Source organism: Nyctereutes procyonoides, unplaced genomic scaffold (genome assembly GCF_905146905.1).
Source record: "Nyctereutes procyonoides isolate TBG_1078 unplaced genomic scaffold, NYPRO_anot_genome, whole genome shotgun sequence".
NCBI lineage: Eukaryota > Metazoa > Chordata > Mammalia > Carnivora > Canidae > Nyctereutes > Nyctereutes procyonoides.
This window is the reverse complement of record NW_026575145.1, coordinates 8,986,457-9,012,120: the sequence shown is the minus strand read 5'-3', so window position 1 is coordinate 9,012,120 and position 25,664 is coordinate 8,986,457. Positions and strand designations below refer to the sequence as shown.

The 25,664-nt window shown below is 36.6% G+C and overlaps 1 protein-coding gene and 1 pseudogene across 2 annotated transcripts; both read left to right on the top strand.

Annotated features, from left to right (window-relative positions):
• Positions 1-1,723: 1,723 nt before the first annotated feature.
• Positions 1,724-25,219, top strand: GEMIN2 (gem nuclear organelle associated protein 2). 2 transcript variants are annotated; one of them, XM_055309108.1, is made up of 10 exons: positions 1,724-1,893; positions 2,293-2,377; positions 3,956-4,045; positions 5,087-5,146; positions 8,142-8,255; positions 10,133-10,177; positions 11,522-11,590; positions 16,019-16,129; positions 18,249-18,307; positions 23,571-25,216. In XM_055309108.1, exons 1-10 carry the CDS (start codon positions 1,724-1,726, stop codon positions 23,608-23,610), a joined length of 843 nt encoding a protein of 280 aa, XP_055165083.1. In that variant the 3' UTR covers positions 23,611-25,216. The 2 variants fall into 2 exon arrangements, with proteins under 2 accessions (XP_055165083.1, XP_055165084.1); XM_055309109.1 differs by lacking the exon at positions 5,087-5,146 and having other exon boundaries at positions 1,748-1,893; positions 23,571-25,219.
• Positions 18,612-23,564, top strand: LOC129499417 (40S ribosomal protein SA-like; annotated as a pseudogene).
• Positions 25,220-25,664: the final 445 nt, after the last annotated feature.

The following is a 25,664-nucleotide window of genomic DNA, read 5'->3' as shown; positions in this document are numbered from 1 at the left end:
CTTATACATGAAATCCAGTATTAAGCATTGTTCCTTTGGTAGGTAGTCTTCTAGGTAATTACCTATGTTTTATCCAAAAAATAGGTGGAAATTGCTAACAAATTAGTTTCCCCTCCTCCACAAAAATTGTAAGAAAATCCAGAAATGAAGTCATCACTTACGTTTTCTAATCTTTTCTTTATTATTACCAAAATGTTTGGGGGCAAGAGTTTCCATATTTCTCTTTAACTTTGTTTCTTCCAAAATCAGTTAAACACACACACACACACACACACACACACAAACTTTTAATGCTCACCTCCATAAGTGTAGTTTCCACCTCTGTCACCATACAAAGTTATTACTAAATCAGTAACATTTTTAACCAAATAACCTTCTAGTTTGACTGCAGTCAAGTAGTGTGTTTCTGAGTCTCCCAATTGTTTACTTACTGTTCATAAGCACAAATTCCTTTAGGTCTTAACCCAGGAACTGTCCTCACTTTATCTTCAAATGAGAAAGTTACATTCTGGTTTTGAAATCAATTACTTGCAAGCTAAAGGCAGTGCTTTAAAAAAAAAAGCTTTAAAAATAAACATGATCTTAGGAAATAAAAGTCAATTATATTTACTCAGAGCTTCTTTAGAAAGAATCAGATATAACCTTCATTGTTCCTTGGAATGTCGCCCAGCACAAGTTACTTAATCCATTTCTGACATGTTTCCTCACCTGTAAAATGGAGATAATAGTACCTACCTCACAAGATTGGCCCTAAGATTAATCATGGTAACTTTTGGGTATTGGCATTAGCTTTATCCTTTCACTACTCATTTGAACAAAGAGATCTCTCAAGAAGGAGAAGGAAGAAGAAGAAGAAGAAGAAGAAGAAGAAGAAGAAGAAGAAGAAGAAGAAGAAGGAGGAAGGAGGAGGAGGAGGAGGAGGAGGAGGAGGAGGAGGAGGAGGAGGAGGAGGAGGAAGAGGAGAAGAAAGAAGAAGAAGAAGAAGAAGAAGAAGAAGAAGAAGAAGAAGAAGAAGAAGAAGAAGAAGAAAGAAGAAGAAAGTGATGGCTACTCAAGGACTAATATTCATTTCCAGCAAATACAAAGTGATCTTTCAAGTAGCCAAGCACAAGAAATTTCTCTGGAAAATCAATTTTTCATTCATTTGGCATCAGATAAATCTGGGTTGGAAATGGCTCTTCTAGCCTCTGTCTCACTGTGGGAGTGAAAGTCACAGTTGTAGTACTTAACCCTTCTTTATATCGATTTTCTCCCCTACAGAACCAGGATAATACCACTTACTTCAAGGAGTTGGTGTAAAAACTAAACGAGGAAAACATACGTGACATGTCTACCAGGGGTTTAAGAGCTCAAATAAATGAAGTGGATTTCTTGTAGACAATTAAAAAAAAAAATCTAGAGCTCAATAAATGGTAATTACAATAACACTGTTCATTAATTCAAAAAATATCCAAGGATCCCTTACTGCTGCAGATGCATAAAGCTTAATCCTCAGTGTTTCCCCTGGCCTCAGGAGAGAGAACAGAGGGAAACATGCAGAAACACTTCAGGACCACTTCTGCAAGGAACTAAACTTCACCGTCTCCTGACACCACCCGAGCCCTTAGTCTGGGACAACCGGCCGGCTTCCTCAAGCGCAATTACACGGCCTAAGCTCCGCCTCCTTAGACTCCGCGCTTAATGTGCCTACCTCTGCGCCTGCGCCGTGACCTGCACTTGGCGCATGCGCCAAGGGGGACTGGCGGGATTAAAAACCATGGCGTGGATGCCAGCAGAATCCGCAGTGGAAGAGTTGATGCCCAGGCTGTTGCCAGTGGAACCGTGCGACTTGACAGAAAGTTTTGATCCCTCCGTCCCACCGAGGACGCCTCAGGAATACCTGAGGCGGGTCCAGTGAGTGATTTGGCCCCGTGCGGGTGGGCGGGTCGTCCGCTCTGCCCCCGGGCACAGCTCGACCCCTACCTAAGTGTGATAAAGCCCCGCCTCTGTTGCCGTTCCCTATTTCACGCGAGGTAGGGTCGAATCAAGATCACTTGATGACATCTTTACCTGGGCGAGTTTTTATGAATGTGATTCTGTTTACCTGTGTCAAGATGTGTGCTTTTGGATTTCCTTGCTTTCCAGTTGGTTTCGGAAATAACCTTGTGTAGTACGTCCATTGCGCTTCCTTTTTTTTTTTTTTTTTTTTTTTTTCTGATTTCGTGAAGAACTGTAGAATGGATCGCTCGTTTTACTGCACAGGAACAAAGCACAGCCGTAATCACATTTCTTGCATTTATTACTTATTTGTAGGATCGAAGCAGCTCAATGTCCAGATGTTGTGGTAGCTCAAATTGACCCAAAGAAGTTGAAAAGGAAGCAAAGTGTGAATGTTTCTGTGAGTTTTATTACCCAGCAGGGGATTCTCCCCTTCCTCCCCCTCTCCCCCCACCAAATGGAAAGCTCAGTGGCCTTCCTATGGTATCCTGTAGTATCTTTATGATTTATGTAAGATTGGACTACTTCCTGAGACATTGAACATTAGCTTGGACTTTTACCCTCAAAAGGACAGTTGGCATTTACTGCCCCCAGAGCGGTTTCCAGTAACCCTGGCATTCGTGGAGACTCCTCATACTTCAGGGCCGTGATCCAATCCTAAAGGACTCTAAATAGGTTACTTACGTTATTCTTTATTTTTAAGGAACCTTTTTCCAGTCTTGTTCATAATTATTCTTGGATTGGTGTTTAATGCTATTTAGTGTAATATTGCATGTTCTGAATTTGGGCTTTGTTTTTTAAGAATAGAAACTCAGGTGTCTTACATTTTTCTAGTTACTTGCACACCTTGAATATTTTTGTTCATTTATTTAGCCAGCATATTTTTTATGAAGTGACTAGGTTGTGCCAGGCCCTGGGATTACAGTAGAAAATGAGACACAAAAATCCCTACCCTGGCAGAGTTTACATTCTCCTGAGGAATACAGAGTAAACAAGCAAACAAAGTAATTATATATTATGACTTTTTTTTTTAAGATTTTATCTATTTATTCATGAGAGACACAGAGAAGAGAGGCAGAGACACAGGCAGAGGGAGAAGCAGGCTCCTTACAGGGAGCCAGATGCAGGACTCGATCCCAGGACCCCAGGATCAAGACCTGAATGAAAGGCAGACACTCAACCACTGAGCCACCTAGGCGCACCTATATTGACTTGATATGAAGAAAATTAACCTGTATGTGACCAATAAGTAACAAGGTTACTTGTTTACAATTGTACTGTTGACAATTAAAATTGTCACAGAAAGTCTCTCTAAGGACATATTATTTAACCTAGGGTCAAAGGAGAGCAGCAGTTTTTAAATTGTGATAGGTCCTTTTCCTCTTATGAAATTTTAATTCAGATGCTATAATGTTTCACATATTTTCAGAAATTTTTAGTTGATGGATGAGAATATCTTATCTACCTAGCTTTTAAAAAACACACTATTATTTCAAGGCAGTATGTATTTCAAGGCAGTATTTTGACCTATTGTGCTGTCTTAGGAAGCTGAAGTAGCCTTTGTAAAGTCAAATGTCTTAGATTATTTGAGTACATTCTGCCAATACCAAATTCTTTATGTGGGTTATATCTCCTCATTTCAAATAATTGTCTTCTTATAGAAAGGTAGGACAAAATTACGTCTTCAGGGCTCATATAATTTAGATTATTTAGTTTAGAAACTCCAAATATGAACCATTCCAGATTGCTCTTATTGAAGTGACCCCACAAGGATCTTTTCCTAATGTTCAAACTTGGACATAAATAGTAAAGTGAAAGGCCTACTTTTTGGCATCTGAGAGAGTACAGTATCTTTCTTAGATAGCCTTAATCATTTACTTTATTACTCTTCATCTTGGTTGTGCTTTTACTTTGCAGAGGAATGAGGTTGTAGTTATAACACTAACATTGATTCTAATATTTATGAACTGATCTCTAGCTTTCAGGATGCCAACCTGCTCCTGAAGGATATTCTCCCACACTTCAGTGGCAACAACAACAAGTGGCACAGTTTTCATCTGTTCGACAGGTGAGCGTACTTTAATCATTTAATCAAATTAAACCCCTTCCATTAGAAAGACAGTTCTAATTTTACTCATATGGAATATAAGAAACAGTGCAGAGGATCATAGGGGAAGGGAGGGAAAACTGAATGGGAAGTAATCAGAAAGGGAAACAAGCCATGAGAGATTCTTAACTATAGGAAACAAACTGAGGGTTGCTGGAGAGGGGGTTGGGGGGGGATGAGGTAATAGGGTGGTGGGCTTTAAACAGGGCCTATGATGTAATGAGCACTGGGTATTGTATGCAGCTAATGAATTACTGAACTCTACATCTGAAACTAATGACGTAATATATGTTGACTAATTGAATTTTAAATAAAAATTAAACCCCTCTCTCCCTCAAGAATTATTTCTGTTCTTAGACTGTAGTTGGAAAAATAAGATTCATTATACTTTTTTTTAGATTTATTTATTTGAGAGAGGGAAAGTGCATGCAAGCAGGCAGGAATATGAGTGGGGGGAGGTACAGAGGGAGAGAATCCTTAGGCAGATTTCCTGCTGAGCGCTGAGCTGCAGTCTGGAGGAGCCCCTCCTTGGGACTCAGGGCTCCATCCCATGACCCGGGAGATCATGACCTGAGTCAAAACCTAAAATCAGTCACTTAACCAACTGAGCCACCTAGGCTCCCTAAGATTCCTTATTCTGAAGGATAAAGTTAAAATATCTATGAATCAGTTAACCAAATTATAATCATGAGACATAATACAGTTGGAAACATGTTTTCCAAGTTGTGTTTTTTTTTTTTAAGATTTTATTTATTTATTCATGAGAGATACAGAGAGAGAGGCAGAGACACAGGCAGAGGGAGAAGCAGGCTCCATGCAGGGAGCCTGACATGGGACTCGATCCCTGGTCTCCAGGATCAGGCCCTGGGCGGAAGGCGGGGCTAAAACGCTGAGCCACCCCGGCTGCCCCCCAAGTTTCAAGATTACTAGGATATTGCACAATTTATTTCTTTTCAGTTATCCATTCTCTGAAGATCACTTGCCTAACTTTTCTTCCTTTAGAGTGTGATCAGACATAGAAGTCACTGGAAATCACAACAGTTAGACAGTAACGTGACCATGGTATGTAAGTTTCTTTGTTTAAGTTGTACAGTGTGTACCCATTTGAAATAGTCCATATTTACTACCAGTCTTTAAAGATTCACTTAGTCTATGTTATTTTTGTTCTTTTTCATTGACCATTAATAAAAACAATTCCATCATATAAACCTTTATAGAATCAATAATGCAAGTTATTTTTTTTTAAGATTTTATTTATTTATTCATGAGAGAGAGAGAGGCAGAGACACAGGCAGAGGGAGAAGCAGGCTCCATGCAGGGAGCCTGACGTGGGACTCAATCCTGGGTTTCCAGGATCACACCCTGGACTGAAGGCGGTGCTAAACCGCTGAACCACCAGGGCTGCCCTGCAAGTTATTTTTATGGCAGTTTTAATTCATAGCATCTTGAGAGACTTTGGATAGGTAATTGTTAGATCTCTATAAACTTTTAAGGGTTCTAGACATTGCTTTTTTATAAAATAAATGCATTTTCAGTACTTACAAAAAGATCAAATAAAGGCTTATTGGGTTTTCCTCGTGAGGTAATGGTGCCAAAACCAGTGACATCCTAGTAAAGTTTGTCATGCATGCTAAAAAGTAGTATTTTCTGTGCTTTATCAGCTTAAATATATTTTCAACTTAAGGAAATATGTTATATCTGGACTACTGAATTAAAAAAGGGAGTTGGAGAGGAGATGTATACATTGTTCCAGGACAATACTTTTAACTTTTTGGGGAGTCTCATAATCTTCCTGAAAATCAAATAAAAGCTATTTATCTTCAAAGGAAAAAATTGTGTGCAACAGGGCACACAGTTTTGTTCATAGTTTCAGGTAGTTCATAGATTTCAGATTTTAGAAGCTTCCTCTAGGCAGTGCTTCCTAATATCTTTTACATGGTGACACATTAGGATAAATGGAGGAGACTGCTTGCATAGCCCTAGACTACAAGTTGAAAGCTGTGAGATTCAGTATATGGACTCTACTTGCTTCTCCATACCATTTGAAAGCTCTGCTCTAGGGAGAGTGTGAGACGAACTAACATCACTTGCCCAGGATCATTTAACTCATACAAGGTATAGTTAAGATTCAAACCAAAGTTTGGTTGTAAAGCTTTTCATTGTGCTGTGAGGCCTCCTGGGAAAAGGGGGCAGAGGGAAGGAGGGTAGGTAAGTAGATACATTTTTTTCTTGCTCAGTATAAGGACTTTTGGGGACATGCTTACTAATTCAAAAAGAAGCTGGATCAGTAACATTATAACAATATAATTTTGTCAAAAATGTAAATGACCTAATTGAATAAATTATGATCCATCAAAACAGTGGAGTATTAAAAGCAATAGCACGTTTATCATGGCAAAAGTTAACATTATGTAAACAATAAAATGAAAAAACATTTTTTTTAAAGATTTTTATTTATTCATGAGAGAGAGAGAGAGGCATAGGCAGAGAGAAGCAGTCTCCCTGTGAGGAGCCCGATGAGGGACTCAATCCCAAGACCCTGGGATCACAACCTGAGCCAAAGGCAGACACTCAACCACTGAGCCACCCAGGCATCCCTAAAATGAAAAATTTTTAAAGTACTCTGACATTTTATTTAAAGCAACCATGTAAATATAAACATTTACTTATTTATTCAATCATTTATAAAGCACCTGCTATATTTAATAATCAGGGTATTCAGTGTTACCTAAAATAGAAATAGTCTCTGACCTAATGGAGTAAAGGGAAAGGGCATATACAGTGCTCTAGTACATAGGTTTTACACTTTCAGAGGTCTCATGTTTGTCCTGAGAATCTTATGAAAGCTATTTATCCTCAGAGGGAAAAACTACATCTATACAAAGTAATGTGCGAGGTGTTGTGTACAAATAAAAATTGTTTTGTTAATGCTTCTCCCCACTGGTCCTGCATTTAGAAGTGTAGAATAAATCTTTTCTTTCTTTGACTGGACTGCCTTTCCAAGTAGGTGAAGGATGTAATCCCATCTCCTTTCCTGGTATAAACATCCTTCATTTTTGTAAGCGTTTTTAGTGCATTTTTTTCCCTACCAGTTTCCATCTTTATCACCCTCTTGAACAAACCCTTGTTTGTCAGTGTCCATTAAAGGGTGATCCAAACTAAACACGTCCCACAAAATGTGTAACACTTGAGCACTGTATCAGTTTGCTAGGGCTGCCAGAACAAAACAGACTGGGTGTTTTAGCAAAGAGTAATTTATTTTCTCTCAGTTCTATAGGCTAGAAGTCTAAGATCAAGGTATTAGTTGGTTTGTAGGTTTGATTCCTCTTGAGGCCTCTTTGACTTGCAGGTAGCCATCTTCTTGCTGTGTCCTCACATGGTCTTTCATCTATGTGCACAAGCATCTCTACTGCCTCTTGTTATGTCTAAATTTCCTCTTAAAAAAAAAAAAGATTTATTTATTTTAGAGAGAGACAGTGTGCCCATGCCAAGGGGTGGGGTGGGGAGGGGCAGAGGCCCAACTTGGGGCCTGAAGTCACCACCACCGGAGCCTAAACCAAAGAGTCAGACGTTTAACTGACCACCTGGTGCCCCTAAGTTTCCTTTTCTCATAATGACATTGGTCAGATTGGAAGAAAGCCCCCCTAAAAGCCTGATTTTAACATCCATTTTAAAGGCCCTAGTCACATTCTAAGATACTGGAGGTTAGGACTTCAACATAAGAGTTTTGAGGGGACAAAATTCAGCCCATAGCAGGTACTATATTTCTGTTGAAGTGGTGGGAATATGGAGGACTTCACTTCTTTTTCATGATTCAATAAAGTGTAAAAAAAGAAAGGACACACATGGGTGGCTCAGCGGTTTGGCACCTGCCTTTGACCCAGGGCATGATTCTGGGGTCCCTGGATCGAGTCTCACATTGGGCTCCCAGTGTGGAGCCTGCTTCTCCCTCTGCCTGTGTCTCCAACTCTCTCTCTCTTTCTCTGTCTTTCATGAATAAATAAATAAAATATTTTTAAAAGAAAGAAGTAAATTCTTTTTTTTTTTTTTCTTTTAGCCAAAATCCGAAGATGAAGAAGGCTGGAAAAAATTTTGTTTGGGTGAAAGGTTATGCGCTGAAGGGGCTGTTGGACCAGCTACAAGTGAAGGTCCTGGAATTGATTATGTGCAGGTACGTGATAATATGGATAAACAAAACAAAAAGCGTTCTACTTTTAGTGTATGATTTAATACAAAGATTCTGCAAACTACAGCCTAGGCCAAATCTAGACTGCAGTCTGTTTTTGTGTAGAGCTAAGAGTGTTTTTAAAATAATAATAAGTGAGTAAGGCAATGTATGGCCTGCAGAGCCAAAAATACTGTCTGGTTCTTCACAGAAAATATTTGCCAACCCATGGCCTAGCTAATTGGCTCTTTAACTTAAAAATTTGCAGCCTGATTTCTGAAACAATGTACTGTGACTTCTTAGGTGGGCTTCATATCTTTTAGATTTTAGTTATGTGATAATTTTTTGAGTTAGATAGAATTCAGGGTTTTGTTTTGTGTTTTTTTTTTTTAATGATTAAGCATGGGTTATGACTTTTGAGTAGTCAGGAAAACAAAGGAAAACATGACACAATTAGATGCTTAAAAATGCTTAGAATTCATATTCTGGGGATGAAGTATTGAAGATATATATTTAAATTTCCTATGGCTTTATTCTAATCATAAATTATGTGGCCAGTGGCTTTTTGTCCCCACCATATGTGTTTTTCTCATTTAAAAGTAATTCATCCAAAAAATGTAAAAGCTCTAAAAATCAGGACACGTAGGTGGCTCAGTAGGTTGAACATCCAGCTCTTGATTTTGGCTCAGGTCTTGATCTCAGGGTCATGAGTTCAAGCCACACATGGGGCATGGACCCTACTTAAAAAAACAAAAAACGATTCCAAAAGTCACTAAAAGACCAAGAACCTAATTAAAACAGAAAAGGCAAAGAATGTAAATAGCTCACAGAAAGAAAAATATGAATTCTTGTTATATCAGAGGATGCCCAAGTTAAGTCATCACTCCATTGAGCTGTTACATTTCAGATAACATTGGCAAAAGAGATTTGATACACTTTGTTAACAAGGTCTGGGAAAATAGGCGCTCTTACACATGGTGGTGTGGTATAAATAGATTCAGATCTATAAGTGAACTAATTTGGCCCCATTTCTTTTAAAATCTGTTGTTTTTTTGGGTAATACCCTTAATGGATATTACATTTCAAAATGTGTTTTAATTTGACAAAGAATCAAAACTTATTTAGCTAGTTATTACAAAATATATAGATGTCAAATACATCATGTGGAAGATCAATTTAAGGAGGCAGAGTTAATGCATGTCCTCTTAATTTTCTCTCCGTCAGTGCTATTTTCATAATGAGTGCTCCCAGCATTAAACTTTAAAGTACTTTTTTAATTGAATCAGATTAGGTTTGAAAAAAAATCACTGTTAAGTACCCTTAATTCCTGAAAATAGTAGCTTTAGCTGAAGATTTTGAAAAAGTGTATACAACATGTTAATGTCATAATATCAATGGTATCATAGTGTCAGTTTAAGAAATTTCATACTTTAACATTTTAATTACTAAAGTCTTTTTTTTAAAGATTTTATTTATTTATTTGACAGAGAGCACAAGCAGGGGGAGCAGCAGGCAGAGGGAAAGGGAGAAGCAAGCTCCTTGCAGAGCAGGGAGCCCAACACGGAGCTGTATCCCAGGACCCTGGGATCATTACTTGAGCCGAAGGCAGACGCTTAACCATCTGAGTCACCCAGGCACCCCCATCATTATTTTTAAATTTATATATTCAAATTGCAAAATACTTTTTGATATAACATATTTTTGATATAATAATCAACATAATAGTTGATGGAATGTTTTTATTATAATGGGTAATGAAGGAATTTCCTATTATTCATTTTTTGTTTTTAAATAATGGTGTGGTAAGAAATTCACCAGTTTGAAAACAATGAAGCACCCTTTATAATACCATTTAGTAAATTTCAGTCTCATTTTTCTTTCAGATTGGTTTTCCTCCCTTGCTTAGTATCGTTAGCAGAATGAATCAGGTAAAATCCATCTAATAATAAGGGTCTATGTATACTTTTGTTTTCAACGTGCATGAGAGTTTATGAATACATTTATTGAATACTTCAGTATGTAAGACCCTGTCCTAACCTCTTTAACAGTTATTATTTAATCCCCAGTACCACCATATATGGAGAATTATTATTAACATCCAATTTTTATAGATTAGGAAACAAAATTGAAGGTTAAGTGACTTACAGGTGGTTTTTCAGCAAGTTCTAACAGCAACACTGGGATTAATCCCAATTTGATGTAATTCCAGGGCTCATACTAAATTATGTTGCTAAACTATTCAGTTGTATACATTTCAGTTTTAAGTCTTAGATTCTGGAGTTTGAAATAAAACTAAAGTTAGATTGCTATTTCTAGTGCCAGATGTCCTACACATCCCATTAAGAATGATACATATAATTTCTTGGATCAAAAGCTTCTTTACTCCTTTAGGATGAAGAATTGTGTTATCCATTTATTATTTTTTTTAAGATTTTATATTTATTTATTCATGAGAAATACGGAGAGGAGAGAGAGAGGCAGAGATACAGGCAGAGGGAGAAGCAGGCTCCTCGCAGGGAGCCTGATGTGGGACTGGATCCCGGGTCTCCAGGATCACGCCTGGGCTGAAGGTGGCGCTAAACTGTTGAGCCACCCGGGCTGCCCTTCTGTTACCCATTTGAAGAGCAAATGAAAAATTTGATTGTTTTGCCTTCACATAGCATTGGGTGCTCTTGGAAGATAAATTTTTTAAGGGTCACACTCTGTTGTAAATCATATATTGGCAAATAGTTTCACTTACTTGATTGTTTGCATTAAAAATACTATAGTAGGCATACTAAATTCAGTGAGTGATTTTTCTAAGTGTCCAACTATACTTGAAGAAGTGAGAGAATATTTTTAACAGTTTAATAAATTCTATCTATATAGTTTTAAAACAGATCTTTCTCCAGCTAACTTGCTTTTTAGATTTTTTACCTTGACTCAATGAAATAATTTAAAGGTATTTATGCAAAGACATTTTTAAGAGCATGTGGAATTTTTCAGGCATTTATAAACTAAATTAGTAGTACAGACTAAATCCTTGGATTTAAACCAATATATTGATACTTGAAAGTACATAAAAATATTTGTCCTAAAAGCCTTTTCTCACTGAGTGAGCCACCTAACCAAATTACTAAATATAGTCACAGTTTTCTCTGGAAGTCTAAAGAATGGGACCATCTTATATATTAGAGTTGCTTTCTAACTAAACTTAATGAAACCTATGTTGAATTTGTCTTTGTTTTATTACTAATACATTTCTTCCACCCCCTTTTCCCCCTTTTCTTTAGGCAACAGTAACTAGTGTCTTGGAATATTTGAGTAATTGGTTTGGAGAAAGAGACTTTACTCCAGAATTGGTAGTATTGCATCTTTTTATTTTCATAATGTAGACAAAATTATATATACTTATTTTATATATGAAGTATACCTCTAAGGTAATTATACATGTATATTATATCTGTTATAACTGTATGTATAACTATGTATACAATGCAAACTATGCTTGTTTGCAGTGAAATAAAGAATTGACAGTAGAATGCATATTAACATACTACTTCCTTCATTGAGAAAGATTTTCCTTGGAAAAAAGTCAACTAAAGAGTTGATTTATATTCTGGGAGAAGCAACTTATCTCATTATAGTCCAGTAACAAATAGGTCACCAACTATATCTGGTCTGGAGATCCCATTTTGAGTAGTACTGGCTTAAAGAAATTTGAAATGCATTTTCTTTGTGTGTGTGTGTTGTGTTTGTTTGTTTGTTTTAATTTATTCATAGAGGCACACAGAGAGAGAGAGGCAGAGACACAGGCAGAGGGAGATGCAGGCACCATGCAGAGAGCCTGATGTGGGACTCGATCCAGGGTCTCCAGGATCATGCCCTAGGCTGCAGGCAGCGCTAAACCGCTGCGCCACCAGGGCTGCCCTGTTTGTTTTTTAAGTAGGCTCCTTGCCTAGCATGGAGCCCAACATGTGACTTGAACTCCTGACCCTGAGATCAGTCAAGGCCTGAGCTAAATCAAGAGTTGGATGCTCAACCTACTGAGCCACCCAGGTGCTCCAGAAACAGTGATTTTAAACATTCATTTTTTTCCACTTAAATATATATGTTATATAGTAGAGATTTAAAAGAATAAAATATAAAACCAAAAAATGAAAATCTAGTGATAATATGAACATTATACTTATGAAGTGACTTATCTAAGCCTCTTGGCTGAGTGGCAGGCTTAAAAACTTGTACATTATATTGCAGTGTTGGTGTATTTATTTTTCCCAGCAGACTCTAAGTTTCTGGAGGGCAAAGATTATATCTTAGGCTTTCACAGGGAGCTTTGGAGAATCAGGTACACTCTTTTGGAAACATCCTTAACTGTTAAAAAATACATGTTTCTAAAAATTAAATCTAACTTCAAAGAATAATAAAATTTCTTACTAGGGGACTAAGCAGATAATTCATTTATGTAATGCCCACCAAACTGACCCATTGTTGAAGGAGAAAAATGAGCTGTGAATATAAAACTATAGAGGAGCAGTAGAGCATAGTTAAGAGTATATAGCTGGATTGCTGGGGTGAAAATCTCAGTTCCACCAGTTAGGATTATGTGTCCCCTTCAGCAAGTACTGAATCTTTATGTGCTCCAGTTTCCTTATCTGTAAAATGCAAATAACAGCTCGTAGGTTATTGGAGGATTCAAAGAGTTACTATATACAAAGTCCTTAGAGTAATGCCTGGCACACAGTGCTTGCTATTACTGGTATTTGATAATCTTATGTGAATTGGATTTCAAAGCCATGGTTAAGCATCCAGCCTTTGAGCTCAGCTCAGGTCTTGATCTCAGGGTTGTAAGTTCAAGCTCTGAATGATAGCTTAAATTCACAAGTTGGGCGTGGAACCTACCTAAAAAGTAAATAAATAAAAATAAATAAATAGGTAGATAAAGTCAGTGTTTTTGATTCAGTTGATCAAACATGTCTTTAAATAGTGTAACTCATTCTGGGTTTAGCTCACATTTTATATAAACATATAATATATTTATATATATAATATATATTATAATTTAATTATGTATATATTATATATAATTATAAATATAATATGTTTATAAATATATATAAAATATATATATCTATATGATAATGTAATTCACATAATTTCCATTGTCTTAATGTTTCATAGTTTACTTAATTATTTTCTCAGGATATTGTTAGAATTACTGGATCAAGATTTTGTAAGCTTTTATTACATTCTGCTAGATTGCTTTCCAAAAGGAATGAACCAGTTAATGATGCCATTGGCAAAGGATTCTTACTTTTCCCTGCAACTCCACTTTAATTTAAACCATGTGCATTTGCCATTTTTGTAGGTTAAAAACATTTGATCATCAGTCTTCGATATGGTTCAATCTAACATTTATAATTTCTGTTTGTTTTCAAATTCAGTGATTTTATAGTAGTACTCCAAAGTAAACGTACTTTGTATTTCCTTGAATATCAGTAAAACAATATTTTTTCCACTGTTGGTATATTCGTGATACCTCCAACAGATAACTTTGTTCATATTCATATTACTTATTCATTGGCATCTGGATATTGAACTTTAAATTCTGTATTCATTCTTTCTCTCTGATAATGATCTTTTAGCAATATTACCTAACCTGTTCTCTTCCTTTATCTTTTTTAGCTCTTTGTGTTATAAGATTTTTTTTAATTTATTTTTTTAATCATCTGAGGATTACCCATTGATGTTTGGGTTTTCCTGTTAATTAGAGAGAGTGTATTACCAAAAAGTGTCTTTATTTGCCAGAGGAACTATTGAAGTGTTTCTGAACCAATGACAACTGATTCACTAAATTTTAACCTAGTTAATCCTTTGAGTCTAACATTGAATCAACAGTGTTCATTTCCTCTATCCAATTAACCATACTACCAGAACTCTACTATTGAGAATATCAGTGTATAAAGTGAAAACCTGTATCACAAAGTTTGCCTGTCATAAACTGGCAAAAGTAAAATGGATCTCTTTTTTTAAATGTCTTTACTTGGGATTACTTAATTTTTGTTTTTGAGAAATATAAGCATATTTTCATCCAGATGTGAAGGTATTAAAGAATACCTTCAGCTATTTTTTTTTAAGTGAAGTTGTATTTTTTTTTTATTTATTTATGATAGTCATACAGAGAGAGTGAGAGAGAGGCAGAGACATAGGCAGAGGGAGAAGCAGGCTCCATGCACCGGGAGCCTGACGTGGGATTCGATCCCGGGTCTCCAGGATCGCGCCCTGGGCCAAAGGCAGGCGCCAAACCGCTGCGCCACCCAGGGATCCCTACCTTCAGCTATTTTGAGTTTTTTTACATGTTACTATTGCCTCATTGTGCTCACTGACTTTGAGAAAAGGAGCCTCTCAGTATAAATACATATTAGTCAGTAGAGGTTTAAGCACCATTTGAATACCTGTATGCCAGCTATATATAGTAAATGTAGCCTCAAAAATTTGAGTCAAGTTTAAATGTAAAATAGCTTTTTTGATGTAGAAGAGAATTCCACTTACTATTTATAAAAGAAACCTAGATGTGAATCTTTTGTTTAAGGAAAAGTGTTACTGATTTGGGGTAGCTTAAGGAGCTAATTTAGTTTGTTGCATGAATTGCTATGTAAACATTGTTTTAATATTCTTTAGGTTTCTCCAAAGTGATGTGTTGCTCAGAATAAACTCAGTCATCTACACTGCTGGTGGAAATACAATTTGATACAACTTTTCTGGGATACAATTTACTGATTATATCTCAGAAATATTATGTGTGAATATACATACCTTTTGATACCACCATTTTATTTCTAAGAATTTAGCCCAAGAAATCAGAGATGCTCTAAAACTTACATTCAAGGATATTTATCACACTACTTTTTATATAACAGCAATAAATTAAACATAAGTGCTCAACAATAGGAAATTGGTTAAATAAATTATGGTGCATCCAAAATGGAACATTCATTCCACAAATATTTTAATTAAGCTCCTATTGTGTTCCAACTCTAGACTGGGTCCTGGGGGTATATCTATAATTATACTCTCACAGAGTTTCAGGAAAGAAAGAATAAACCAGCAGTGACAGGGTCGTGAGTTCAAGCTCTGCATTGGGCTCCACATTAGGCATGAAGCCTACTAAAAAAAAAAAAAAAAAAAAGGGAGGGGGATAGGGATAGATTTAGTTTGCCATGGTACTTATAGAAGTATCAAAACATGTTTTCATAATTTTTTAAAGATTTTTTTTTTTTAACGTAATCTCTCCACCCGGCATAGGGCTTGAACTCGCAACCCTGAGATCAAGAGTCCCATGTTCCACTGACTGGGCCATCCAAGTGTCCCTCAGAACGTTATTTCATCTAGAGTATAGTTCCTTTGTATAAACACAGGGGCAAAGGATAGCATTATAAAATTACTTGTGTATTGCCTAAAGGACAAAGGAAAAAATGTATCTTAATTTTTGTAAGGATTTATTCACATCTTAATGTAGTTTTCTACCTATGAGTTAGGACTTCAATTATGGTAAGAATCTCTGAAATGAACTCTTTAGGACTAAAGGTATTGTGAAGTGTCCAATGATCTGTGTCTGTAGTAAAAAGAAAAGATATCAGCTGGCTATCTAAATGATCCAAACATAATACAGTTAATGTTACATGATTTTGTTTATAGCAAATAAACAGAGCAACTTTGGACATTTTAAAAAATAAGTTAAACTTATGGTACAGTATTTGCTACTTACTACTTTTTAAAATCCTATTTAGGGAAGGTGGCTTTATGCTTTATTGGCTTGTCTTGAAAAACCTTTATTACCTGAGGCTCATTCACTGATTCGGCAGCTTGCAAGAAGGTGCTCTGAAGTAAGGCTCCTAGTGGTAAGTTACAACTTACTATTTCACATTGAAAGCGCTCATCAATTTATGTGGTGATAAAAAAGGATTCCATTGAAATAGGAAAATGTGGAATATTTTATTAGTCAAGATTAGATTTGATTTGGCCACATAATTTCAAAAAATTTAAAAAAAAATTTTAAAAGCCCAAAATAACAGTAGCTTAAATAAAATGGAAATGTTTCTCTTAGATAAAGGATGTCTGTAGGTGGACAGAACAAACCAAGATGGCAGTAACCCAGGCCTTTGAGTTCTGTCTTATGTGGCTTCTGTTGTCAAGCTCATGTCATGGTCCATGGGGGCTGTTGGAGTTTCAGCCATTATATTCGAGAACTAGAAAGAAGAGAAAGTTATGAGAACTAGAAAGAAGAGAAAGTTCTCCTCTAACAGAGCTTCCCAGAGTTTCTGCAAGCACATCTGGCTATATCTATAGCTCATTTAGCCAGAATTTAGTCACAGGGCCATAAGGAACTATGAGAAATGTTTGCTTTTAGCTGGGTGGCAGTGTGCCTAGGTAAAAGTGAGCTTCCTTTGCTAAAGAGTAAGGGAAAACAAGAAACTAGACTGGTCAACTAAGTCTCTGGCATGATGACTGTTTTGAATTTCTCCAGACGCTTCACTAATTCATGCTTGCAGCATCACAATATAAATTTTATGCCAGATTAAGTCCACTTGGGATTCTTTTTTCTTTCATCGCTCCTATCCCTTCCACAGAATGTATACTCGTTCTCTATTGACTACTCAAAAATGTCTTTGTTAAACAGCCCTGATAGAGACCAAACTAGCTTCTGTGGCCTGCACTCCAAGCAAAATGTACTTGCTACTCAGTAAATATTTCCCATGTTCTGTTCCTAGACTTTATTTCGTCTATAGAAGTGCCTCTTCATTCTGCCACTCTGCATCTAAATACCATTTACTTTTCACAATCTGGCTCATATCCCATCATTTTCTATGGTATCCCCCGATCCTGACAATTAACAAGAATTTCTGCATCCTCTGTTTTTCTTTGTTTATGAGCACTTAAAACATTTTCCCTTTCATTAAAGTTAATACAGATATTTCATCTTCTCTGCTATTAGCAGGTAATATGTTTTATTCAGCTTTGCTCCATATAGTGTTTGACACAGAGTTGAGTACACTAATGTCATGGAAGTGTGTCCCAGGTTTGAATTAATATGTGACATCTGTGTCATAACCTTATCAGTAGTTTATTGTGGCTATACCTTGAAATGTATAAAAATAAATTTCAAAAAATAAATTTCATACTCTGTAAGACCATTTATAAAATGTATAGTTCAGCCACTACCTCCATCATAATTGAGAACCCTGATCTGCTGGAGTATTTTCTGATATGTCTTATGCTAGAAGCCAGGATTTCACTCATCAATTGTAAGTTCTTTAAAATATTTTTATAGGGCAGCCCCAGTGGCTCAGTGGTTTGGCGCCGCCGCCTTCAGTCCAGGGCCTGGAGACCCGGGATCGAGTCCCACGTCGGGCTTCCTGCATGGAACCTGCTTCTCCCTCTGCCTGTGTCTCTGCCTCTCTCTGTGTGTCTCTGATGGATAAATAAATGAAATCTTAAAATAAAAAATATTTTTATATAGTTTTCATTACTATGCAGTTAGGACATAGGGGTTTTTTCTTGCTCCCTACCTGGAGCCAGGAAAAACCTCTCCCCCAAGTTATTCTCTTTGAACCTTCAACTCTTTCTTTTTTTTCCTTGTTGAGGACCTTTCTTTAAAAGTTCATGTCAGATGTTTCTCAAGTGTTGTTAATTTTATAGTTTTCTACTTTTTCTTTAAGGTTTTCTACTTCCATGTGATTATTATTATCTAATAAAATTTTCATTTTTTTTTTTAAAGATTTTATTTATTTATTCATGAGAGACACAGAGAGAGGCAGAGACACAGGCAGAGGGAGAAGCAGACTTCCTGCAGGGAGCCTGATGTGGGACTCATTCTGGAATCCCGGGATCACGCCCTGAGCTGAAGGCAGACACTCAACCATGTCCCAAATTTTCATGTTTTACATCTTAAAAGGAAATTTGTTTCAAAAATATTAAGGAGGACACTGTATATTTTTCTTTTCTTTTTTTTTCCTTTAGGACAGCAAAGATGATGAGCGTGTTCCTGCTTTGAATTTATTAATTTGCTTGGTTAGCAGGTAAGTAGTCCTTGGCTCCTTGCTTTATAATAGTGTTATTAATGGAAAGTACTGTTTTTATTTTCAAGCAGAGGAAATTGAGTTGTAAGAAAACAATATTATATGCGTTACAATTCCATATATTTCTAGTTTTTCTCTATAAGTAATGCTGCAGTATAGATTCTTATAAATTACAGCTCTATTATTTCCTAGGGCAAACTCCTGGAAATAAGTTGAAGGGCATGCATGTACATTTATTTATTTATTTATTTATTTATTATTATTTATTTATTTATTTATTTATTTTTAAATTTCATTTATTTATTCATGAGAGAGAGAGAGAGAGAGAGAGGCAGAGACACAGACAGAGGGAGAAGCAGGCCCCATGCAGGGAGCCTGACGTGGGACTCGATCCCGGGTCTCTAGGACCACGACCTGGGCTGAAGCTGGCCTTAAACCGACTAAGCCACCCGGGCTGCCCCATGCATGTACTTTTAAAACTGAAATATTTATTAACAGTTTGCCTTCCAGAAATACCTACTTTTCTGTATTCATGAAAGTGTCAGTGAGAAAGCCCACCTCCCATTCAACACTGGGTATTTTCAGTTGATATAAATATTTCCATTCTAATAATAAAAATTACAAATTATTTTTATTTGCATTTGTTTAATTACCCATGAGGGTAGAGAACATTTCATTTTGTTTAAATTTTTTTTTTTAATTTTCTGTGTTCTTTACTCATTTTCAGTTAGGACATTATTTTCATTTAGTATGTATTTGATTTCATTTGATTCCATTTCTTACATTGAAATTCCACCTGAATTTATCTGAAAATGTTCTCATATTCTGAATTCATATGTATGTATTATACTTACACATATACATGCACATATGTTTATTTTAGGTCTCTTTCTGGACTTGATTTTTTTGTACAGTGTTTTTATTCTAATGCCAATACCTTTCTAAAGCTTTATAATATATTTAAATATTGAGAAGGTAAATGATCTATGTCCATTGTCCTTCCTCAAACAAGATACTTTTTCAGAGTACACACGTGTTCAACATACAGTTTCTCAATCTACAATAATTATGCTACTGGTGATAATTAATGCCTTAACTAGGCATTTTGTGTCAATCATTTTTCTTAGTGCTTCATAATAGAAACTCATTTAATTCTTAGGAGATAGGTGCTATTATCAATTACAGATGAGGAAACTATGACAGGAAGAGATAAAATAATTTTCCTGCCATCACAAAGCTAGTAAATTGTAGGGCTAGGTTCCAAAACCAGGCAGCATTGCTCCAGAGCTGAGCTATGGACTATGCTGATACCAAACTATCAGATCTCTTGGTAATAAGGATTAAATGAGAGCCCTAAGTGTTATGTTTACTGGGTCTTTATCCTTGCAACTCCCAAGTTTTTTCTTTTACTTTCACAGATGAAAACACAGGTTCAGAAACATGAAGTAATTAAGGTTCAGTAAACTAGTACTGAGTGGAACCAGAGACTTATATCATCAGACTGATATTTTATAATGTGCAATGGTGAGAAAAAAAATATATCTAAGTGTATTGGTCATGGTTCTTTTTTTCCCTCAAAACGTTACATAAAAATGGAAGAAAAGTTCTAGGCTAGAAAATTTTCTTAGACCATAGGTTTCACTTAAGAAAATTTGCAGAAGAGGGGCACCTGAGTGGCTCAGTTGGTTAAGCATGTGACTCTTGATTTTGGCTCAGGTCATGATCCCAGGGCCATGAGATGGAGCCCTGGTTCAGACTCCACACCAGGCATGGAGCCTGCTTAAGATTCTCTCTCCCTCTCCCTCTGCCACCCCCCACTGCCCCTGCTCATGCAGCATGCACTGTCTTATAAAAAAAGAAAGAAAAAGAAAAGAAAAAAGAAAAGGGGAGGGAGGGGAAAAGAAAGAAAGAAAAAAAGAAAAGAAAGGAAGACAAGAAGACTTGCAGAAGATTCCAGCAAGTTTGAAAAAAGATAACATAGGCTTTGACTCTTTGCAGTAGTCATTTTAATATAAGTATCAGATATTATAAGTCTCTTGTATTTTTGGTTATTGGTATTGTTTTGATAGCTTAAAAGCAAAAACTACTAATTGATATAAATACCTACTCAAATGATTAGAATTCCATTCAAATGGGATCTAATAGCCATTATCTATCTAATAGCTTAATTATTTTACCAATGAAAAATGTTTTAAGCTTCTTATGGAGATTTTCAAGTACTTATGAATGTAGTAGAATAACATTTCCCCCCTCTCCTGCCCCAAGCAATCCATTACCCAAGTTTGACATTTATTAACTTTACCAGAATGTTTCATTTGTCTCATCTTTTTTGTTTATGTATTTTGAACAAATCTCAGACATGTCATTTCTCCTGTTTGAGTATATCTAAGTGACAAGGACCTTTTAAAAACGTGACTCTAATAGTGATATCACACCAAATAAATTTAATAACAACTCCACAATATTATCTGATACCCAGTTCATGTTTCATATTCCTCAGTTGTCCCCAACATGTCTTTTTATATTTGAATTGTTCAAATAGGGGTCTAACCCTTTCCCTTTCCACACTACCCAGGGAAGGGGTCCATCCATATGCTGTGGTTCTGCATTTCCATAGTAACTTAGAGAAACTTTCACAATGTCCAGAGCCCTTGATGTCCTGCAAATGGAGGAGTAGGATGTCCTCAAATTCCTTACAGCAGGAACCCACTAAGGTGTCACCAACCGTGACCTCCAAATGGAACAGTACATCTACAAAGAGAAAAGTGATAGGATCTACATCATAAACCGGAAGCAGGGCACCTAGGTAGCTTAGTCGGTTAAGTGTCCAACTCTTGATCTCAGCTTAGCTCTTGATCTCAGGGTCGGAAGTTCACACCCCATGTTGGGCTCCACACTGGGTGTGGAGCCTACTTCAAAAAAAAAAAAATTGGAAGAGAAGCTGGGAGAAGCTTCTGCTGGCAGCTCATGTCATTGTTGCCAGTGAAAACTCGGCTGATGTCAGCGTCAAATCAGACAGAAATACTAACAAGTGAGCTGTGCTGAAGTTTGCTGCTGCTACTGGAGCCACTCCTTACTGCTGCCCCTTTCACTCCTGGAACCTTCACTAACCAGATCCAGACAGCCTTCCTGGAGCCAAGACTTCTGGTGGTTACTGATCCTAGGGCTGACCACAGCCTCTCACAGAACTGTCTTATGTTAACCTGCCTACCATCACTCTGTGTAACACAGACTCTCCTCTGCACTAATATGGACAGTGCCATCACTTGCAACAGCAAGGGAGCTCACTCACTTGGTCTGATGTGGCGGATACTGGCCTGGGAAGTTCTGTGTATGTGTGGCACCATTTCCCGGGAACACCTATGCAAAGTCATGCCTGATCTCTGCTTCTACAGAGAACCTGAAGACATTGAAAAGGAATAGCAGGCTACTGCTAAAAAGGCTGTGACCAAGAAGAACTTGCAGGGTGAATGGACTGCTCCAGCTCCTGAGTTCACTGCTACTCAACCTGAAGTCACAGACTGGTCACAGGACAGTGCTCAGCCTGTCCCTGAAGACTGGTCTGTGGCTCCCACTGCTCAGGCCACTGAATGCATAAGAACAACCACTGAGCATTCTTAAGCTGCTCTTCCACAAAGGCAAAGTGGAAATAAAGTTGACGGAAAATAAAGTTGCTAAAAAAAAAAACAAAAACCAACAAAACCCCAAAAACAAAAAAAAATGAAATTGAGAACCAAGTAAAATACAATCATTACTTTAGTTTGATATGTCTCCTGAATGTCCCCATCAATTTCCTGGGTTTATCTCTTTGCCATTTATTTGTTGAAACAGTCCTTTGACTTGTAAAATTTCCCACATTTTGGTTTTGACAGCTATATCTTATCTTCATGATGGTGTTTGATGTGTTCATCTATCCCCCATATTTTCTGTAAGCTGGTAGGTTGGTCTGAAGGCTTGATTATTATATTATATTATATTATATATAGTGTCTTTTTGTTTGACAAGACTATGGGTGCTGTTACGCACATCAGGAGGCACGTAATGCTAGAATTGTGATGTTGATCACTGCATTCAGATAAAAGGATATTGCAGTCATTATTCCTTTTGATGCTCAGATTGTTCATCTTTGGCTAGTAGGAACCCATCAGGTCAGTTCCTATGCTTTTTGTTTTATATAACCCTGGTGGTCTTTTATAGCTTTCTTACTTTGAGGTATGTTGGAATCATAGACATTTCTGGCCCCAGATCTGGAATCAGTCTTTTTTCCAGGAGTGCTGATTCCTCTTTTAAAGTAGGAAATGGTATTTAGAGCCCACGGTTTGGACATTGAGGAAGCTAGCTATTATTAAGTTGGTTATTGCCTTTAGGCCTTTTCAATAACTAGAGCTAGGAAGTATGTATTTTTTTTAGAATGAGAAAAATGAAATCATGAGTTCAAATAGATATTTCAGTCCTAATTTAAGATTACACCATTTTTCTTTAATGTTATGTTTCTTTCCTCCTCTGCTGAAAATTCTGGTTTCTAACATTAACGATTACTGGCTTTATCCTACAGTATGTACATAATTATTTCAGAATAAATGCACTAACAGTATTTCTTATAGTAAAACATCAGTTTAAGAATTCTTTGCAGTTCTTTTTGTCTCTCGTATATCTCACTAGGAACATATACCAGAACATCACATTTAAGATCACTTAAATGGTTATGCCAGCAACTTAACATATGAGAAGATTCATTTGGTCAGGTTTGGTGATTTTCTTTTTTATTTAATCTTCTTTTGTAATTAAAATACATTGTTCCAAAGTTAAAATTTTAATTCAGGGTACATTTAAAATATTTTAGAACCTATCTTTATCCTCTCTAGCCTTTTTCTCTTCTGTAGTTTTCCATTTTATTATTAATTTTTGGTTTATCCTTCTAGTAACTGTTTCTTTTTAAAAGGATAAGCAAGTATATATAAATATATCTGCATTTCCACACATCTTTACAAAAGGTAGCCTACTAAAATACGGTTCTGTACCTTTTTTTTTTTCACTTAATAAATCCAGAAGTCACACTATAGCAGTGTATTTTCCTCATTCCTTTTTATTAAAAAAAAAATGCTTTTATAAAAAGCTTCAGTCTTCCACTGTATAGATGTACCATAGTTTATTCAACCAGTGTTCTTATTAATGTGTGTTTGGGTTATTTGTGGTGTTTTGCTATTATAAGTAGAATTGCTATTAATATTTTTAAGCATATACTAAATTATTTTTTTGCTAGGTATTTTGACCAACGTGATTTAGCCGATGAACCATCTTGAAGTAGCTGGTCTCTCAGGGGTAGAAGATACTTGTGATGAAGGCAGCAAGAGTCTGAAGATGCACAGTGACAACAAAGTGAGAATTGCATCACATCTTCAACTTACTTGAAGGTTCTTCATCTTAACCTGTGCATCTCAAGTTGACATTCAGAAGATAAATTGTATTGAGTATCTGAAGTATCTTTGGAAAATCCTAACCAGCCAGTTTTTGATGAACAGTTTAAACCGTTTTCTGTAATCACATGCTTTTAAGACAAATTGAGTGCCATTTATTGGTGAAACATCCTGTACAGAAACTGTATGATGAAATTTTACTTAGATCCTTGGTGCTGTTTCATTGTTAATAATAAACTCTTATTGAGAATGTGTTTTGGTTATTAAAATCTTGTTTGAGGGGCAGCCCCAGTGGCGCAGCGGTTTAGCGTCGCCTGCAGCCCAGGGCATGATTCTGGAGTCCCGGGATCGAGTCCCACGTCAGGCTCTCTGCATGGAGCCTGCTTCTCCCTCTGCCTGTGTCTCTGCCTCTCCCTCTCTCTCTCTGCATCTCTATGAATAAATAAATAAATAAATCTTAAAAATAAAATAAAATCTTGTTTGACTCTTGAACAAAAGACAGTGCATAAATGTCCTTAGTATTAGACGATAATCTTGATTAAACGACAAATGTTTTCATAGCAACAAAATTAATCCAGTGTTTTTTTTTTTTTTAAGATTTATTTATTTATTCACGAGAGACACAGGTTGCGAGAGAGGCAGAGACATAGGCAGGGGGAGAAGCAGGCTCCTCCCGGGGAGCCTGATGCGGGACTCGATCCTGGATCCCAGGATCCCAGCCAAAGGCAGGCACGCAACTGCTGAGCCACCTAGGCATCCAATCCAGTGTTTTCCATTTAAGCTCAATATGTTTCTTTTTAAATGCTTTATTACACAAAACTTTTTCTTAAATCATTTTTTTTAAGATTTTTATTTATTTATTTGAGAGAGAGAACATGAGTGGGGTAAGGGGCAGAGGGAGAAGCAGACTCCCCACTGAGCAGGAAGCCCTATGTGGAACTCCATCCCTAGACTCTGGAATCATGAGCCAAGCCAAAGGCAGATGCTAAACCAACTGAGCCACCCCAGCACCCCTTAACTGAAGTTTTAAAAATTAGGGATTTTTGTTTCATAAAAATTGTGATTTAAGTAGTTCAGGACTTGGTGCAGCAGCTCTACAATATCTTAAATGCCCTGGGCTACATCCAGATTTTCAATTTTAGTATGTAGCTTTCATCTTTTTAGTCATGATATGGTTGTTCTATCTCTTGCCTCATTCCAGAAAGGATAACTCCTTTTTGTTCTCTATATCAGGGGAGCAAAATATTACAAGAAATCCTCAACGTATATATCATTTGGCAGTGTTATATAACACTTTCTAATTGTAAAGAGAGCTAGAAAGTATGATTTTTTAGCTGAGTACCTTGCCACTGCTGCCAAAAATGGGGTTCTGTTAGAAAAGGGGAAAGTGGATGTTGACTAAGCAGCTAGCATTGTCTTAGATTTCCAGCCTGTACCCCAACTAGCTGTGTCAAAACCTCACATTTTTTGCTGATTGATGCTTGGGGGTTAAGAAGTTGGGGGCTGATTTAATAAAGTTGAAATGTCATTTATTGTTTTAATTTACATTTCTTCTGTAACCAGTGGCTGAACATGTAGTTATTCACACTACTCACACAAGAAAAGAATTCCTATGGATGAAATAACATAAAAAAAGAAGGCAATTTTGCATGTGCAGAAGACAAGTGGTATAAATTACTATAAGATAGTTACTCCTCTTTTCCAGCAAGCCATAGGATCTCTAATAGTTAATTGAGAAATTCATGTTTATAATGACTCATCTGGCATAGGCTATTTTTCAGGATTGTAGAGACAAATGAAAGACATTTTAAGCCACTGAGGATATAGTATGCAGACTACCAATATTTAGGGTTTATCAAGCCTTTCACAAAAGTATCTTCTGATTTTAATGAGCAACTGAAGGGAAGATTTCTCCAGTTCTTAACAGGTAGAAAGCCTTA